This window comes from Mirounga leonina, unplaced genomic scaffold, assembly GCF_011800145.1.
Source record: "Mirounga leonina isolate KUSES-001 unplaced genomic scaffold, KU_Mleo_1.0 Mir_101664, whole genome shotgun sequence".
In the NCBI taxonomy this organism is placed as follows: domain Eukaryota; kingdom Metazoa; phylum Chordata; class Mammalia; order Carnivora; family Phocidae; genus Mirounga; species Mirounga leonina.
Genome location: NW_023270175.1, coordinates 11,173,180 through 11,193,458, shown reverse-complemented (window position 1 = coordinate 11,193,458; position 20,279 = coordinate 11,173,180). Strand labels below are relative to the sequence as shown.

The window sequence follows — 20,279 nt, the reverse complement described above, 5'->3', positions numbered from 1 at the left end:
TATATTTTTGAAGCTTTCTCGACTATAAGCACTGAGACAAAAAGTTTGCTTCTTAAATCTTAGCAAGAAAAACACAGTAACCAGCTCCCATGTCCCCTTGTCCCCAAACCTTCCAGTTAATTTCTGTGTATTGGATGGATACTGGGTAAAAAGATACAGAAGAAATAAAGATTCTAAAGTCACCAGTGACCTTCACCAAATTCCAGATTAGTGTTTATTTCTCTGTAATTCTTCCTGACTTCAACCTTGGCCTCTGGTGCTAGAAAATGATTGGGTCATCTCTTATTTTTCTGATCATTTCCCTTTCATGGAAGAATCCTTTCCATCTTCCCATTCTTTACTTGTGGGCATTTCCTATATTCAATCTCCAGCTCTTTTCTGTACTGTCTCTTGGAGAACACATCCAGTTTCATACCTCCCACTCCTAAATTCATACCCCAGTCCTGAATTCTCCTTGAGCCTACAATCCCATATGGGTAATTGTTGGATTTCTTCTGCATATCTCACCAGAAAATCAAAACTGTCTTATTTTCCTTAACATACAAAATGCTTTGGGGCGCCTGGGTGGCTCAGTCAGTTAAGTGTTTGACTCTTGATTTCAGCTCAGGCCGTGATCTCAGGGTCCTGGGATAGAGCCCTACATTGGGCTCTGTGCTCAGCTTGGAATCTACTTGGCCTTATCCCTCTGCTCCTCCCCCGGCTCATGCTCTCGCTCTTTCTCTCTCTCTCTTAAATAAATAAATAAATAAATAAATAAATAAATAAATAAAATCTTTTAAAAACATGCCTTCACAAATCCATAAGACAGAGACAAACACCAATTTAAAAAAAATGGGCAAGGACATGAATAGGCAACTCACATATATGTGTACATATACACAACACATGTATAGAGCTGAACTATAAAAAGAATGTTCACCTTCACTAATATAATGCAAATTAAACGTGATGCCATTTTTCAATGATTCTTTTCACAGTGGTTAAAAAGCTTCAGAAACTTAGTGTTGGTCTAAGTATAGGTAAACAGACCCTCTCACATATTTGTGGTGGAAATAGACGTTTGTACTATTCTCTATTGAATGATTTCTCAGTATGTACCAAAGTCTTTCAAATGTGTGTGCCCTTGGACCCAGCGAGCTTCAATCCTAGGAATTTAACTTAAGCCAATAATCAAAGATCTATGCAAACCTGTAAGAACGAGAATTATTGTTTATATTGTTTAAAACTTGGAAACATGCTGAATGTCTAGCAGTAGAAGATTGGCTCAGTGGAATGTTATGTGGCCAATACAAATAACGTTTTAGAAGTATGCTTAATTTCTCAAGGAAACATCCACCATCTATTAAGCGTCAGGCTATGAAAAGGAATTTGCAGAATTATCCCTATTTTGTAAGAAACAAAAAGTATGCAGACTGGAGGGAAACACATATAAATGTTATGAGTGGTTGTTGTTTTCTCGTTTGTCATTTTTCCCTGTGTTCTAAAAGTTTTACAGCGAACATTGCTTACTTTTTAGAAAATGAAAACCCCGGGGTGGCTGGGTGGCCCAGTTGGTAAAGTGACTGCCTTCGGCTCAGGTCATGATCCCGGAGTGCCGGGATCGAGGCCCAGTCGGGCTCCCTGCTCAGCAGGGAGTCTGCTTCTCCCTCTGACCCTACCCCCTCTTGGGCTCTCTCTCTCACAAATAAATAAATGAAATCTTAAAAAAATAAATAAATAAATAAAGGGCGCCTGGGTGGCTCAGATGGTTAAGCGTCTGCCTTCGGTTCAGGTCATGATCCTGGAGTCCTGGGATCGAGTCCCGCATCGGGCTCCCCGCTCTGCGGGAAGTCTGCTTCTCCCTCTGCCTCTCTCTCTCTCATGAATAAATAAATAAAATCTTTAAAAAAAAAAAAGCCCCCAATAAATGTAATGTTTTCATAATAGCTTATTTAAGACCAGAATCCTTCCCCACTAAGCGAGCACCCTTTCCTGGCTTTTCTCTTTTCTGGGCATGGGGCCACCAATTCAAGCTCCCAGGCTCAGAACCTTGCAGCCCTGGAGCCTTGATTGTCCCTTCACTCCCCCTTACCCAATCACCGACTGAGTGATCACCCTTCTTTAGGACATCTCTCAAGTTTGTTCCTCCCTCCTGAGTCCCAAGTCAGAGCAGCTCAGTTCAACCAGCATTTATTGGCACCGTGCCCGGATGTCACTCTGCCTGGATGGCACTCCATGTTAGTGGAGTCATCTGTCCTCTGCCTCTGCTCCCTCACTCCTCCAATCAATCAAACGTCCCGCAGCTGGAATGATCTTTTGAAAAACGCTACTTGTATTGTGGCTCTCCCCCCTCCAAAACACTCAGAGGGCCCCCAAACTCCTTTGCCTAGGGAATAAAGCCCATACTCTTTGGCTATTTAGGGCTCTTTACAGCACTGGGCTAGATGGGAGGTAACAGTTGGGGGGTGGGACACGGGAGGTCCTTGGTGAGTTATTGACAATGAAAGAAGTCTTTAAGAATAAGGTGTGGAGGGGCGCCTGGGGGGCTCAGTCGGTTAAGCGTTGACTCTTGATTTCGGCTCAGGTCATGATCTCGGAGTTGTGAGATCGAGCCCCGCAACGAGCTCTCTGTAGGCTCCGCACTGGTTGTGGAGCTTGCTTAAGATTCTCTCTCTCCCTCACCCTCTGCCCCTCTTCCCCACCTCTCCCTCTCCCTAAAAAAAAAAAGATTCTCTCCCTCTGCCCCTCCCCCTGCCCTCTCTCTCTCTTCTTCAAAAGATTTATCCATTCCTTTATTTTAGAGAGAGAGAGAGAGTGCTGGTTGGGGGGGCAGAGGGAGAGGGGGAGAGAAACCCAAGCAGACCCCGCACCTAGAGTGGAGCCTGATGCGGGGCTCGATCCCACGACTCGGAGATCAGACCTGAGCTGAAACCAAGAGTCCAACGCTCAACCCACGGAGCCACTCAGGTGCCCGTCTCTCCCTCTCTTAATTAAAAAAAAAAAATAGGAGGAGGAGGGGGGCGCCTGGGTGGCTCAGTCGGTTAAGTGTCTTTGGCTCAGGTCCCAGGGTGTTGGATGGAGCCCCGTGATGGGCTCCCTGCTCAGCAGGGAGTCTGCTTCTCCCTCTCCCTCTGCTGCTCCACCCTGCTTGAGCTCTCTCTCTCTCTTTCTGTCAAATAAATAAATAAAATCTTAAAAAAAAAAAAGAAGAAGAGAAGAAGGAGTGGAGTTCTCCCCATGTCTCCACTGTGTTCAGTTTGAAAATCCCCTTTCCTCGCCTTTTGGCACTTGGACCAGAGGCCAGAGTTTCACGGTGCTGAATTTGGAGACAGGAAGAGGCAGACAGGGGTGATAAAATATGGCTCAGGAAACCTCAACTCTGAGTCTGTCCCAATTTCCGATGCCTGCTACGTAGGAGGATCCATCGAGAAAGCATATTGGCTCTTAAGTCTCTCTCTCCCCTGCAGTGTTGAGGACCAAGAACAACCAGTGGGAAACTTACATCTTCGTTTGTTTGCTTTAAGAAAAAGGAGGAGGAAGGGGTGAGGGGAAGCAGAAAGGGGTGTATGTAGAACCAGCCCCGAGTGCCGTGGGCCACGCATGAACCCCAGCTGTTTTCAGGTGCCCCTCTGGGGCCCGGAAGACGCCAGCTCAGACTGAGCGATGGCATATGGTTGTGTGTCAGGAATACTCTGCTGGGAGTGCATGGGGTGAGATGTGTGAGGGTAATGAACTTGCCAGATGGCAGTCCCGGCCCTAGCCCTGTCTCTCGCTCTTGGAACACCCGATGGCACCACTGGGTGCAGGGGCTATCTGGGCACTCATTCTGGCAACAGCAGCTGCTGAGGGGCTCAGCCCATCCCTCTCTGGGTGCAAATGCCCCCTCAGGGACCTAGCCTGAAAGCAGGTCCAGGCGAGCAGAAAGTGTTCCCGCTAGCACAGCCCGGGATGCTGGGGCGGGCCTCCTGACACTGCCCATGCCCTTCTTGGATCGCTCTGGGCACCCTTCTGGCTCCCGGAAATCTCAGTGTAGCCCCCGCCCAACAGAAACTGCTGGCTCCGTACATAGCCCATACCTCCTGTTTAGCTGCGCCCCACCGTCCTCCTCTCTTCCCCTGGGGCCATTGGTGGTTGGCACTTTTCTTGAGTACACGCAGGCCTCCCCGCCCCCCCCCCACCTCCCCGGCTCCTTGGAAGCCTGCCCCAGTTTGAGGCTCTCCCTGTTTTATAAAACCATTAACAGTAAGAAGCGCTGGGACTAGCAGGTGGAGCACGGGCCCTCTGCTTTTCAGGGCTGTGAATGGCCTGGCTGACCCCCGTGGAGAGCAGGGAACCCGGTGCGGGGGAGCACGGAGGCAGCTCTCGCGAGCTGGGGGGAGCCCCAAGTGTCCCATGGTGTCCCGTGTTATTTGGGGAGTCCGAGGAGAGGGGTAACGTCGCAGAGCGATAGGAGGAGCAGCTTCTGTGGATGGGATGCTCCCCACGTGCCAAGCACCACACTCAGCGCTGTGTGATCCTCGCCCCAGTCCTGTGAGCTAGTCGCTGCTTGTCCCTGAGTTCACAGATGGGGAGACTCTGAGGACTGAAGTAACTTGTCCGAGGTCAGAAGGGGCAGGGGGTGGGGCCTATGCCACCTTTGTAGTTGCCCCAAAATGGCCTGGAGAGAGGAGGAGTTGCTTTTTGATGTCCTTTTGTGATATTTACCGGACGCTTAGACACGGCCCAGGCCTTGTGCTAAGCTCGTTTGAGTCCCCCCCTGACCACCTGTCAGATAGACGCTATTATCTCATGGGACAGACGTGCAAGGAAACGGAGTCACGGAGAGGTGACCCGGCTTATAAGTGGTTGCTTGGAGAGCTACCCCAAGTCCGTGAACCTCATCCCCTGCCCCCGCCCTCCCCCGCCGGCCCGGAAGCCACCTGGGCACTTGGCTCTGTGTGGACCTAGGGCGACCTTGCCCTCGGAGCCTGCGAGAGGCCTGCACCTAAGAACCCATGGCTTCCAAGCTGGGGGCCGTTCTGCTTTGGAGCAGGGAGGACCTAAGGGAAGACACGACACCCTGGGCCTGGGCAGGGGCTCCTTCCTCGCTCGCAAGTCATTTGGATGAGAAGTGAGAACCCGGATTGCTTTTAAGCCCATTTTCGTTTTCTCCCCTCCCTCCCTTCCCTTCCACATTAGGGTGAAGGTTGCCGCACCGTCCCCCTGGCTGGACATGTGGGGTTTGACAGCTTGCCCGACCAGCTGGTGAATAAGTCAGTCAGCCAGGGCTTCTGCTTCAACATCCTGTGCGTGGGTGAGTATTTCCATAGCAGGAAATTCTATTACAGAATATGGATCCTTAATGGCTGGATGTGGCTTGGCAGGTAATTAGGTTAAATACTGTGTCATTCTGGTCTATTTGCAAAACTGGCTTCCCCTCTCTTCCTCTTTTATCCCTCTGTTTGCCTTTGTGAGCAGCCGGCTGTGATGCTATTTTTCCCTGGTCAGACCAGAATACGGGGCCGGACCTTGGGGAGCCGCGTGACGCCCAGTGGAAATTTTTGTAAGGGAGCCGGCTGGCTCAGCTTCTGCGGTCAAGTTCACTTGGACTGCAGAAAACAGGAGCCAGGGCAGAATTGGGAGGGAGGTTGGTGGCTGTGGTAGGATGCCTGCCCACCGGCTGTGGGCAGTGGGCTGGTGTTGTGTCCTCTGTAGCCCTGCGATGCTCGCTACAGTCTGAGCTCAAGGGTGCGAATTCTCTTATTGCCTTTAAGCCTATCTCCACCCAGGGACGCCTGGGTGGCTCAGTCGATTAAGCGTCTGCCTTTGGCTCAGGTCATGATCCCGGGGTCCTGGGATCGAGCCCCGCATCGGGCTCCTTGCTACGCAGGGAGCCTGCTTCTCTCTCTGCCTGCCGCTCCCCCCTGCTTCTGCACTCTCTCTCTCTCTGACAAATAAATAAATAAAATCTTAAAAAAAAAAAAAAAGCGTATCTCCACCTGGACCTTTAGTCTCGAATGTGCTAATCACAGCACCAAGAGAGTTCAGGAATGTTTGTGAAATGAATGAATGCATTAACCCCACGGGCACCACTCCTTCTATTTCTCAGATACTTTCCCATAGTAGCAATTTGAGTCCTTCCTAGGAGTCCGTGAAGTGAGTAGAGTGAGTAACATTTGTATCTTCACAGACATTTCGGGAGGATAAGAGACTTGACCAGGGCGACACAGAGTAAGTGGTGGAGTGGACAAGGCCCCAGGTCTGGCTGACCCCTTGGCCCTCCCACCGCTTCTCTAACTGCTGCTAGCGACATCTCTTGAGAACACAAAGGCACTTAGGAACTGGTCAGGCACCAGCCAAGCAAATGTGAGGAACAAGAGTTCCTTGACATTCTTGAAGAATCTCTCCTTAGACCTTCCAAAGTCCCGAATTTGCAAACGCGATCATAGCATATGATTTTCACTCTATTGTGCAGCAAAGTATACTTGCTCATTTTCAGTGCCCTACTTCCAAACCTTAATGATTGTATAAATACTATAATAGAGTCTGTTTTCCCGCTGGTTGGAACACTCAGACACTTTTGCTGATTGCCCTTTCTTATTTTTCTAGAGAGCGTCTGGGGAACTCATTCATGTTGAGGCCCCGACCCACCGCTGAATTGGATATTTTACTCTTTAATGTCGCCTGAAGCTCTGTTTTCTAACTGGGGTCGTTCATTTTCTTGGACTCTCTCTTTTTCTTTTCCTCCATCCTTAGCGCTCTCTCTTTTTTTTTTTTCTTTTAAAGATTTTATTTATTTATTTGACAGAGAGAGAGAGAGAGAGCACACATGAGCAGGGGCAGAGGGAGAAGGAGAAGCAGGCTCCTCGCTGAGCAGAGAGCCCGACGCGGGGCTCGATCCCAGGACCCTGGGATCATGACTTGAGCCGAAGGCAGATGCTTAACCAACTGAGCCACCCAGGTGCCCCCTTAGCGCTCTTTCTCGATCATTTCCTATAGGAGAATAACTGCGCACTCAGGGACGAGTAGCGAACAAGGAGTCCACTTCTCAATATGGATGACAGTCAGCTAGGCTCACTCACTGGCCGAATGACTCACTCCCACACATCAGCTTGGGAAGCCAGGAGATGACAATATGTGCTTCACAGAATTACATATCATGGGCCTTGGCATCCAGAGCTAGGCCAACAATTCTTCAAATGCCAGAAGTCTACTCGTGGTTATGATGAGATGCTATTAGGAGAAGGATACAAAATAAATAGAAGTCACGGTGATCAACATCAAGATGCTATCACATCCAATATTAGCACTGCCAAATCGCTCCAATCTTTGGCGGTTGGCCAACTTATTTTGCATAATATTTGATTACTGAAAAATTTCCGCACAAACATATTGGATTCCCTTGGCATTCCTCCCAGAGCTCGGTATGACCTGCACTAAAGTTGAGGAGTTGAGAAGTGACATGAGAGGCCCACCCTCATCAACCTTTCAACTAAGTGCAGTTGGGCGGATGAGTGAGGCTTTAGGAGGGAGGCCGCAGAAATCGGAATGGCTCTCCGAGGGCCGGAAGTGTAGTGCAACTAGACATGGGGACTCTGGGCTCCCGTAGGGCCCCGAAGAGGAGGCAGCTACACTCAAGGCAAAGTGAGTGGGAGAAATAGTAAACCCCTGTCCTCGAGTTCCCACCCAGGCGTGGTATAGCTCAGCCACTCGGAGTGCACCTGCTCAACTGCCCCAGACCCTTCAAGGGGGGAGGGGTAGGAAGGAGATCCTCACCCCCAAAGAGTCACCCCCTCTCTTTCTTCCCGCACCTGCCAAGTCCCAAGAAATCGCCCCAGTAGCTCCCCTCTTGGCACTGCGGGTGCGTGCAGTGGATGCCCCCACCTGGACTGGGTTCATTTCATTCCCCATCCCTGATTCAAACAAGCTGGCAGTCCGCGCATCCTGCTCTCTGTCTGTTCTCGCAACCCTGTCATTGCTCAGAGAACCCACAATTTGGGCCAAGGTCACGAGCGGTTGAGATGGGCTCTCAGGCTGCAATCTCAGCCCAGCCGTGGGGCTGGGTACTGTCACCGGCTTGGCCAAGGGTCCGTAGCTTGTCTGCGGAAGGTGATCTTTTTTCTCGCAGGATTTTCGGTGATCGTTCCTTCGTGCTCACGGCCGGTGCATAACTATCAGGTTTACTCCCTTAACGACTGCTCTCAAACGAGTCTGGTTAGGCATAGACTATGTTCCCCCAAAGGATTTTCTTTTCTTTTCTCATAGGGCATGTTAAGCGTAAACTGATGGTAGCGCTAGCTTCGATTATTAACAGAGACCTAAGACATCTGGATCACGGCGTTGTTTATCTGGGTGCTGGGCTGCTGACCGTAGGCGCCCCAGCAGAGTGAGCACCCTTCACCGTGATGGAGGTGTGTGTCCGTGTGCACAGATGCATGGTGGGATTGGGAGAGAGGAGTTTTATGAATCCAGAGCCTAATTCATATGTAAGGGTACCAATAAATGGCACCCACAGTTATTTGGAGGGCTAGGCACACGGGTGTGGGCATATTATGACTCCTCTCGAACAGATTTTCTATGGTTGACAATAATGACTGAGTGGGGTGAGGTTGCCCTCTCCCTCCCCAGCACCCCCCACCCCAGACAAAAAACATATACTAATTGCTTAGCTCTGGAAATTGCAAGGATCCCACGATCCTAGATCTAGTGCAGGAGGCCTCAGCCCCTGGAACCAGCGGGCCAAACGTTCTGGGGCCCGTTGCTCTGCACTGCTGAGAAAGAGCCCAGGAGACACGCTGCCCTCCGAATGTGCCAGCAACAGTAATGCCTGTGAGGAGTGCAGAGAGTCATCATGACAATATTTACTTTGAAGCTGCTCAGGATTCCAGGCTCAACTGGGCCGCGTTGAACTTGGAATAAAACACACACGAGAAGCAGATCTGCAAGAGGCTGGGGGAGCCGGCTCCAGGACACCCCTGTGGGCCAGGCCTCGGCAAGGTCAGGAAGGAGAGGGCAAGGTTACAGCGTCAGCCATGACCTTGTCCCTGTTGGTAGGCTCCCTGGAGTTCCAGGAGAGTTTCCTTTTGAACACCTCCTTGTTGAACCCGGGAGACGTCTCTCTTGGTGGATCTCCCCCCCCCCCCTTCGGAGCCGGCAGAGACCTTCGCTTTGGGGACCATGAGCTCCCTGCGGACAGGGATGGTGGCTGTCCTGTTCACTGTTGTATCTTTCGTCCCTAAAATTGCACGTGGCTCTGGCTAGAGGCCCCGTGAACATTTGTCGAATGACCAAATGAGCCGACGTAGCGCGCCTGCACGACCCACTAGGGCGTATTGGTTATACGTCTGGGCTCCAGTGTCTCCAGTGTCGCACTGGATTCGGGGCCCTCTCTGCTACTGAGTCCTTTGTGACCCTAGACCAGCTCCCTCCTCCACATTTTACAGATGAGGAAGGTAAGGTGCAGAGAGACTGGGGAGTGCGGCGAATTCACATAGCTGCGAAGTGGCTTGGCTGACCCTCCCGTAACTGAAAGACAAGTATCTACTTCATAGGTTTACTGTGGGGACCAAATAAGAAAAGAGAGTATCACAGCTGTGCCTGGCACATAGGAACTGCTCCAGAAGCCATCGTTATTATTATCAATCCAACCTGTCCATTTTCTGGGGAAAGAGACTGGGGCCCAGAGAGGGCAACGCCTCTGGCCGGGCGTCACGTGGCCGGGCCTCTGCGTTTCCCCACCTGCAAGGACTTAAGGCCACAAGGTGCCAGAGGAGGCGATATTAGCAGCAGATGAGGAAAAAAGGCTGAGTAGAGAGGTCAACAGTGGATTGTCCTAGGGAGTGTAGTTTGAAAACGCGTGTTTCACATTGCACGTTTTAAATGGAAATTCTTTTTAAAAACCCTGGGTGTTTCCAACATCCTATCTCCATTAAGCAAAGCGAGATGGAATCTTCTGGGCCGGGTGGTGAAGACCTTAAAAGGGTTAAGAAATCCTGCTGTCTGTCCGAGGAGGGAGGAGGAGAGAGAAATTGACCCCTGGGGACTCCCCAGGTTTCCTGCGGCATCTGCCAAGTCCCCACCTTCCTGCAGGGGTGTGGCGTCTGCCGACCTGATCCTCCTCGATGCTGGGCCCCCGGCCAGCGCGGGAGAGGACGGCATGCTAGGCTCAGGCTGGGTCCATGCCAACCATGGAGAGGGACCCCTGCACCCCACAGGCTCCACACTGATGGCACAGAGGACCGGGAGCCCTCCCATGGCCATGGGACCAGCTCGCTTGAGTCTCTGTCCTCTCCTCGGGTTGCATTTATCACAATTCCCTGGACACCCGCGGGTTCTTTTCTTCCTCTCATCATTGGGCGTCTAATTTCCACAGCCCTTTTGTGTTGGCAGGCTTTTGCGTGGTCATTTGCCCTGCCGTTCCCCCCTGCTGCCCTGCCCTGCCCTGCCTGGCCGGCCTCCATCCCTCCGGCTGAGCAAACACTGTAGCCTGCGCCCGAGGCCTCCGTGCCCGCCTGGGCTAGGCCCTCTGGGGAGTACGGGAGGATGCCCCATCCCCTGCTCTCTGATGATCCTTAGGCTCAGGGACCAGGGAGCCAGCTCTGGGTGCTGGGGAGACAGGGCCCAGCCCTCTAGGAGCTGCAGGGCATTCAGCCGAGAGCTCACGGAGCAGAAGGGGGTGGGGGGGAACGTACATGGAAAGTTCATCAGGCACACACAAACATGAGCTCAAATGGAGCTGAAACCTCTGCGCCCAGAGGGAAGGTGAATTAGGGGTGAAGGAGCCACCCCTGTGTTCCCACCTCAGAGGAGCTGGTCCCCTACACAATTGAGCTGCACCCCCACCTTGGGCGGGGAGGGCGGGGTGATACATTCCGTTGCTTGGCCAAGTCTCTCACCTCCCATTGCAAAGGCCCCACCTCACCAAATTTTTCTTGAGACCCAAATACTCCCTGTTCCTTTAGGGAAGGGAAAAAAGGGGGCCTCTTCTGGGAGAATCTTTGCTCTAATAGGTATAGCAGACCTTGGCTGGAAACATGATCTGTGTGAGGGACCATTTCCCTGCACCCTGGCAATCCACCACGTTAGTCAGACCTGGCTACGAAGCTGGGCTGGGGGGGCTGGGGAGCCAGGCTGAGTTGAATGTTCTTCTTGTTCTCTCTCTCATCAATCTCTACACACACACACAGCTCTCATCGGAGACAGAGATTTGAAAAAGCACCTCCTGTATTCATCGCTCGTTATTCAGGATAAAAGGCATGCAAGATGCAAAGCTAGACACACCCAGAAGGTGGAAGGGGGAGCGGGGCCATTTGCATTTAGACGTGTGGCTCTAACCCTAGCCCTGGAAAGCAGAATAGCAGGGTGGTCTAGGTATTCAAAAGGCAATCCGGGGTGATTAGCTACTGAATCCTTTATTCCTGGCATTCCTAAATCGCTGGGGGGGGGGGGGGGCAGAGAAGCCCAAATATGGTCTGGATCCCTGCAGGTGACAAGCCCCTGTAGTGCCCCGCCCAGCTTGGGGCCTCCTGGCACATTCCTGCCCAACTCCCAGGCCACCAACTCTCCTCCAATGTCTTCTTTTCCTCAAGACCCCTTGGCTCCTGGCAGTGGCTTGACCTCCCTCGGGTCTCCCAGGAATGACCTCCAAAAAACCTTCACTGGTCTCCACAGGCTTTCCCCCCTCCTTTCCTTGGTGTGAAAGTCAAGACTTGGAATTCCAATGGTTTAATTTATTAGTATCCCGCAGCCTGTTAGTTAAACAAACAAATGACTGGTTTGTTTGAAATTTAAGGAGAAGAAGAATTTGTGGCCTGCTAACTTCCCTCCCCATTAGCTAAAAATGGCCTCCCCACTGGGATACACATCCGGGCATGTGCAGAGCGCAGTCTGGGCCTGGCAGGGAGGTGAGGTGGTGATGAAAAGGAGAGGATATTTATTCGACAAGGGACCACTGTCCCTTTCTTTTAAAATCGAAAACAGCCCTTTGATTTTTATTACAAACGCTGTGCATGGGGCGCCCGGGTGGCTCAGTCGTTAAGCGTCTGCCTTCGGCTCAGGTCATGATCCCAGGGTCCTGGGATCGAGTCCCACATCGGGCTCCCTGCTCGGCAGGAAGCCTGCTTCTCCCTCTCCCACTCCCCCTGCTTGTGTTCCTGCTCTCGCTCTCTCTCTCTCTGTCAAATAAAAAAATAAAATCTTTAAAAAAAAAAAAAAGCTATGCATGTTCCACCTAGAAAACTTGGAAGATACACAGAAGCGTGAAGAGAGAAACGAAAACCACACATCACCCCCACCACGTAGTGATAGCCCTCTTGGTAAGAGTATATTGTATGTCCTTCTGGACTTTTCCAGGCATAACTGCTGTCTCTCCATCACTGCTTGCAACAGAGTTTCTTTTTCTGACGATAAAAGCCATGCATCCTCAACCTTCAAATGACACAAAAATAGGAAGACTAAAAGGAAAATTACCCCAGTTCCACTATCCTGAGATGCTGTTGCTGATATGTTGAAGCAGTTCCTGTCAGTCTCTTTCACTTAACTGAGAGCGAACAGTCTATCTAGTTTTATTCGCTCTTCATTTAGTGTCTTACTGCGTACGTGCCCCCACGTCGATGAATATACGTCCAAAACATGATGTGGGGTCTGCACGGCTGTTGTGTGAACGTTCCGTAATTTGTCGTTTTGCTTTTCAGGAGAGACCGGTTTGGGCAAGTCTACCCTCATGGACACCCTGTTCAACACCAAGTTTGAGGGGGAGCCGGCCACCCACACACAGCCGGGTGTCCAGCTTCGGTCCAATACCTATGACCTCCAAGAGAGCAACGTGGGGCTGAAGCTCACCATTGTTAGCACGGTGGGCTTTGGGGACCAGATCAACAAGGAAGACAGGTAAGGAGGGGGATGGGGCGTGGAGGCTGGTGGCAGGCCACAGGGAGGAGCTCACCACGGGGTCCTGCCTGGACCTCCTCCCAAAATGGCGTGTGCAGGGCGCAGACCCCTCCAAGTGGCGCCTCCACCCAGGGTCCCTGTTTCCACCAACCAGTCTACTCCACGCGCTCTGCCAAAGGAAAGGTGTCTTTCCAGTATACATGGGGTGAGGTCTCCAGTCCATGTGGCAGGCATGTCTTGAGCAATCCTTCCTACCTTGTGCCAGGCGCTGCCGTGCCCTGACAATCTAGAAAGGAATGACTTTGTCTCTGCCCTTGAGGCACTCACCGGGGAGACCGGTTTTGAGCAAATAAGTTCCATCGAGTGTGATATGCTTTGGGAAGGACAGGGTGCGAAGAGGTACAGGACAAGTAACAATGAGCACATGAGGGGGAGAACAGTCTGTTCCATGTGGGGAGAATGTGCAGACATGGAGCCATTGAGAGGTTTTATGAAGTAGGTTTTATGAGATAGTCTCAGGGCGCCTGGGTGGCTCAGTTGGTGAAGATCTGCCTTCGGCTCAGGTCATGATCCCAGGGTCCTGGGATCGAGCCCTGCATCGGGTTCCCTGCTCAGCCAGGAGTCTGCTTCTCCCTCTCCCTCTCCCTCTGCCCCTCCCCCTGCTTGTGCTCTCTCTCGCAAATAAATAAATAAAATCTTAAAAAAAAGAAGATAGTCTGATTGGCCTTGAAGTAGGTTGTTTGGAAGGGTAGGGAGAGCAGGAAGACCAATTAGGAGACTCTTGGACCAATTAGATTGAGGCCAGAGGTGACACAGGTGCTGAGATAGGAAAAAGGAGGCAGGTTTGGTAAATATCGAGTAGGTAGAATCAACAGGACTTGGCAGAGACTTGGTGTGAGGTTGTGAAGGCAAAAGAAGAATCTAGAATGAGGTCCAGATTTCTGGAGAATTAATATAAGAGAACCACGTGTGAAAAGAATCAGCTGTGTTTTAGACCTGTTGAGGTTGCGCTCTCCGTGGACTACTGAGACCCCTGATGACCTTCTGTGGTAGGCAGCTGAATATACAGGGGTTAGAGGTCGGCAGAGGGTCAGCACTGGAAATACCGATTTGGATTATCAAGGTATAGGGGCTATGTTCCAACCGCAGACACGTGTAAGACCACCCAGGGTTCAGAGTGGAGCGTGGTGAACACTGGGCTACAGACAAAAACCTTAGGATGTTAAGTCAGCAGATGGAGCAAATGACACATTCTAGAAAGAGACTGAGCAGGAATATGCAGAGAGGTAGGAGGAGAGACTGCAGCGGGGTGGGGGGAGTTGAGAATGGAGTGTGAGTGAGGGGTGGGGTGGCTCAGACACGGGGGATGTGTTGAGGGCCGGGGTCAGGGAGGGGGCCAGGCACCATCTGCACTTAACTAGACGTCACGTGGTTATCACAATGCCCATCTCAGAAAAGGCCATTCATCATTTTGAGGAGTGTCTGCTCATCCTTTTAGGATTCTCCTGCTTCTTAGCTGAGCTGGATCCCCAGTTCTCCTATTTCTCCCTTGAAGTTCCAACAGCCATACCCATTTCCTGATAATGAATACATATATTCAGCTTCTTAATAATGGAACTGAATTTTGTTTTTCGTTTGACATCCTAGACGGACACCTCTGCTTTTTATAGCTTTGCTTATTATGCTAATTTTGTTTGCTTAAGAATAAATTGGACCCTGGGGAAAGGGGATTGATATTTGGGGTCATCTCAGCCACAGATGGCTCAGGATCTTTTCAATTAAATTTCTCACAATTCTCGGCAACATACATTTAACATATGTGATATTGGAAACCGCTTTGGTAATGATGGTTTGGGAGGACTGAGCTGATACAGCCCCTTAGAGGCTAATCTACTTCCAGTACATTAGTAATATCCTTATTGTTTTTCCTGATTATAAACATGATGCATACTAATGCAAAATCAAATAATACAAACTCAAATAAGTAGAAATGAAGAGCCTCTCAGAAACTGGGCTGGAGAGCAGGGGTAGAGCAAGCTCCAGGGATTCGTAATAAAAAGCAGTGTTTTCTCCATACTGATGGGCTCATTCGGGCATGGATATGTCAGTGCAGCCGTATTGAAGCAGAGCACGAGAATGTGATCCTTTACCCACGGTGCGTGGTCTTCTAAGAAAAACAGTGATTAAGGCCATACCCTGGGGAAAGCCACTATTTAAAAGATGCAGGAGCACGGGGTGCCTGGGTGGCTCAGTGGGTTAAACGTCTGCCTTCGGCTCAGGTCATGATCCCAGGGTCCTGGGATCGAGCCCCGCATTGGGCTCCCAGCTCAGCAGGAAGCCTGCTTCTCCCTCTCCCTTTGCCCCTCCCCCTGCTTGTGACCTCTGTCTGTCTGTCAAATACATGGATACAATCTTAAAAAAAAAAGATGCAGGAGCAAAAGGAACTCAGGAGGGAGACCGAGGACAGGCTAGAACTTAGGCTTTGGTCTCAGACCGACCTGGGTTCCAGTCCCATCTTGTCACTGATTAGCCCGGTGATGCTGGACAAGTGTTTTGTGCCTCTGTCAGCCTATTGATAACTAATGTTCTGGCTGGTCCGGCCCCTGTGGTTCTTATGATTGCAAGACGCTGTCAGCAATAACCATCAGGGAACTTGGAGACCCGAAAGGTTTATTATTCACAGGTCCTGGGAAACACATGGCACAGCTGGGACCACACAGTGAGGTCTCGGGCTAGAGAAAGAGAACGCGGGTGTGGGTCTGGTGTTCTGCTTTTATTGAGATGGAGGGTTTAGGTCTAGGATTTGGTGGGCTTGCTCTAGATGGGTGAATTTATTGTTTGGATTTTATTTATTCACTTGAGAGAGTGAGTGAGAGAGCGAGCACAAGCCGGGGGAGGGGTGGGGGTAGAGGAAGAGGGAGGAGCGGACTCCCCACTGAGCAGGGAGCTGGACGTGGGGCTCGATCTCAAGACCCTGGGATCATGATCTGAGCCAAAGGCAGATGCCCGACCTACTGAGCCACCCAGGCGCCCCTAGATGGGTGAATTGAAAACATAAGAGCGAGAATTTAAAGCAGTGGAAGAGAAAAAACAAGTGGCCCAAAGGGTCACTTATGGAAATCAACCAAGATTTCTGAAACAAAGGAGCCCCGTGCGGGGGGTGGGGAGGGAGCGAAGGGAGGGCTGACTTCACCTTTAGGTGGCTGGCAGTGTGTTTATTCCAGATAGTCAGTTGTCTTTGAAGTGGATGCCTCAGCAATAAAACTTAAATCAGGCACTTGCATGGCAAAAAAGAAAAACCAACTCTCAGAGCTTACACTATAAGACACTTAAATTCTCTATGGCTCAGTTTTCTCACCTGTAAAGTGGGGATGATGATGATACTAATATCTACCGTAGAGGGTTGTGGTGAGGCATCCTTGACGTGTCTGGCATATGAAATGCTTCAACAGTGCCGGGCACAGGGGCGCCTGGGTGGCGCAGTCGGTTAAGCGTCTGCCTTCTGCTCAGGTCATGATCTCAGGGTCTTGGGATCGAGCCTCGCCTTGGTCTCCTTGCTCAGCGGGGAGCCTGCTTCTCCCTCTCCCTCTGATCCTCCTCCCACTCATGCTGTCTTTCTCTCTCAAATAAATAAATAAATTCTTAAGAAAAAACAGTGCCTGGCACAGAGTAACTAACAAACAGAAGATATTGTTATGATCATGACTTTTATTGGTAGAAGAATCGAGGGAGAGTTGTACCATGTAGCATAATGGGAGGGAATAATAAATGGAACTGAAAAATATCCATTGGGTTTGGCACCATGAAGGTCATTAATACACTAAGGAATAATAATTCCAGGGAAGTTGTGGGTGGAAGCTAAATTGCCATGAGTGAATGGAAGATAAGTAAGTAAAGGCATCCGAATAACAAAAAGAGCAATAGGACAGAAAAGTGAGACCAAGATCAAATTCATGTTTACACGGGAATTTGGCATAATGTAAGTCAGCAGGGAAAGAATGGGCTATTCAAGAAAATGTGCTGGGAAAATAGGCCATCCATCAGGAAAAAATAAAATGAGACCATCCCACACAAACACTAGTCACAAAAATAGATTCCAGATGGATTAAAAACAAATTCTAAAAATATGAGGAGAAAATATAGGAGAATGTTTTTGTAGCTTTAGGAGTAGAGAAGGTTTTTGTAATTGTGATACAAAATCCCAAAGCCATATAAGAAAAGACCGACAGATTTAAACTTACTAAAATAAAAAAAAAAAACCCTATGCATACTGAAAGATGCTATAAACAAAAGTAAAGACCAACTACAAATAGAGGAAATTTGCAACCTGTATCACAAAGGCTTTTTCTAAAGTGTAAAAAGAGCTTCTACAGTTCTACGAGAAATAAACAGGTAATTGACAGAAGGGGGAATTAGAAATTGCCAACTAACATACAAACTGATGCTCAACCCATGTCACCAGTGATTAGGGAAGTGCAAAATGAAACAATGAAATATTTTTTATCCATCAGATTTGCAAAAATAAGAGATAAAAATACAATGGCCGCTAACACCAGCAAATTTCATTCATGTTGCTGGGAATGTAGATGGATACAGATGTTTTAGAGGGCAGATTTGGTGGGACCTATTAAAATCTTAAATGTGAATTCCCTATGATCTAGCAGTTCCACTTTTAAGAATACAGTCGAGGGCGCCTTGGGTGGCTCAGTTGGTTAAGCGACTGCCTTCGGCTCAGGTCACGATCCCGGAGTCCCGGGATCAAGTCCCACATCGGGCTCCCTGCTCGGCGGGGAGTCTGCTTCTCCCTCTAACCCTACCCCCTCTTGCGCTCTCTCTCTCACTCTCTCTCTCTCTAATAAATAAAATTTTTAAAAAAAGAATACAGTCGAGAGAAACAATTGCACACGTTCATGAAAAACATACAGAAAAGGTGTTCACTGCAGCATTGGATATGGAATAAAAAAAATTTTAAACAGCTGAAATTTCCACCAATAGAGCAACTGAATGAGCTATGGTACAACTGTACCATGGAATACATTTGGCAGTTTAAAAGAATGCAATAGATCTGTGTACACTCACGTGGGTGTGTTATTAAGTGAAAAGAGAGGTTGCAGAATGATACACAGATCACGATGCCATTTGTATAAATCCACCCTTCCCAATGAAACACCAAACAGCCCCCGCATATAAATGCATAGAAAAAGATCTGCAAGGTGAACCAACAAACTGACAATAGTAGTTACCTCTGAGGAGGGGAGCACAAGTATACGTATTGGTCACGCAATTAAGAATAAGTTTTAAAAAAGAATGAAGTCTTAAAAAAGGAAGCAGATAAAGTGGGTGTAGACCGCTCATTTAAAAAGCTTTCCTGAACTGGGAAAAAGAGATAAGGCAGTGTGTAGAGGGAGGCAAAGAGGTCAGGAGCGACTTTTTTTTTTTTTAAGTTTATTTATTTTTTGTAGTAATCTTGACCCCCAACGTGGGGCTCGAACTCATGACCCCGAGATCAAGAGTCGCATGCTCTTCCGACTGTGCCAGCCAGGCCGCCCCCAGGGGTGATGTTTTTGAGGCTGAGAGAGAGGATGAGGGCTTGAACAGGAACAGAAGCTTCGAGGACAGAGAGGAGGAGGCAGGTATAAGAGAAAGAATCCACAACACCTAGTAACCAAATTGATATGGGGGATCTAGTTCAGTTGATAACATTATACTAAATGTCAGCTGTGTGAGGTGCCAGGGATACTAAGAAATAAGGAAGTTGTAGTTTAGTGGAAAGGACTAATACGTAGCATACAAATTCTACATAGTGTAGTGAATACGATGACAAAGGCACATGGAGGGAACTGTGGGGAAAAGCGTAGCAATCAGCAGAGCCCAGTGGGAGTATAAGGTGGAAAGGAGGTGGTCAGGAATGGCTGGGCTAAGTCTTGAAATCTTGTAGGATGCGCACAGGTTAGCCAACCGGCGTACTGTGGGTATTCAGTACCTATTTGTCGAGTGAATGAAATATGCATTGATGGGAAAAAGAAAATTTAAAAAAATACATCTGGGGGCACCAGGGTGGCTCAGATGGTTAAGCGTCTGCCTTTGGCCCAGGTCATGATCCCAGGGTCCTGGGATCGAGCCCCGCATCGGGCTCCTGGCTCAGCGGGGAGCCTGCTTCTCCCTCTGCCTCTGCCTCTCCCCCTGCTCATGCTCTCTCTCTCTCTCTCTGTATCTCTTTGTCTCAAATGAATAAATAAAATCTTAAATACATTTTAAAAAATACCTCTAAGGTTTTATCTTTCAAGACCAAATGCATCCATTGAATGTGTTAACGAGGATGTCGATGAGGGTAGAAAACAGTCTACGGTGTGTTGAGGAGTGAATGAGAAGGAATGAATGAATGAGTAGATTATTCTTTCCAAAAAATCTCCATTTATCCATTAAATATTTATTGAACTTCTCTTATATGCCAGGCCCTGTGGTAGGTGCAGAAGACAAACTCTATTCCTAAGGGAAGAAAAGACATAAGGCAGTAGTTGGGGAGAATGTGTGGTTAAGGGGGATTGAGTTGAGGAAAGATCTTTCTTTTGAGATGAGGGAAAACTTCAGCATGTTTATAGGTTGAGGAGGAGTCAGTAGGGGGTGAGGAGCTGATAGATGAAGCAAGATTCTCAAAGAGCCTGGAAGGGATGAGAGCGAGTGCGTGGAGGGTGATGGGCCTTGCACACGATGAGACTAGAGGGCGGTGGGGAAGGGCTGATTCAGTTCTAGAAGGGAGAGACTGAGGCAGGAAGTTGAGCTGGTGTGAGGCTGGTGGCCCCAGTTTTTTGGTAATGTTGGAGGTAAGACCATCTCTCGAGAGTGAAATTTTGGAGCTTGAGGAAATGAGTGCCAGTTTGGAATGGTCAACAAAGACAGTGGGTAGGCAGCCAATCAAGGTCAAGTAAAGGGATTGTCCTGTTGCCCTATCTGAGGTTGGAGGCCATGGCTTTGAGTGCCAAGACTTTTGTGATGGCCTCTGGCTAACTTCAACCCCAGCGGTGTGGCAGCCGAGGGCAGATCCTGAAATGTATTCCACGCAGCACTTTGCTGGGCCAGAGGGTGGAAGGCAGGGGCGTAGTGGAGATGAAGGTGTTGACAAAAGAGTGGTTTGGGTAATCAGTTATGGGGTTCAGCCGGGGCCGAGAAGGAGATGAGGCCAGGGAGGGGCTGATCGCCTATGAGACAGTAGAGAGGTCAAGGTACCCGAGGATTCCGTGAGGTGAAAGATCAGGTTTGGGAGGATCCAAGGTATAAGAGGGTTGGAAAGATGAGAGGTTGTGGCCAGAGCGCAGGGAGTTAGAGAGAGGATGTCTTGGGGGAAGCTGATCGGGCCAATGGTAAGGTGTGTTGGGGGCTGAAGTAGAGGGAGCCCAAAGATTGTGGAGTTTAGACAATCAGGGAATAAAGAG

At 49.5% G+C, this 20,279-nt stretch overlaps 1 protein-coding gene across 5 annotated transcripts in view; it reads left to right on the top strand.

The window, feature by feature from the left end:
• SEPTIN6 (septin 6) overlaps positions 1–20,279 on the top strand; it is a 66,413-nt gene that overhangs the window by 12,195 nt on the left and 33,939 nt on the right. For all 5 annotated transcript variants that reach the window (XM_035007886.1, XM_035007877.1, XM_035007891.1 and 2 more), the window contains exons 2-3: positions 5,158–5,272; positions 12,651–12,846. In XM_035007886.1, coding sequence (XP_034863777.1) covers positions 5,158–5,272; positions 12,651–12,846 — 311 coding nt within the window. The remainder of the gene's footprint in view (positions 1–5,157; positions 5,273–12,650; positions 12,847–20,279) is intronic.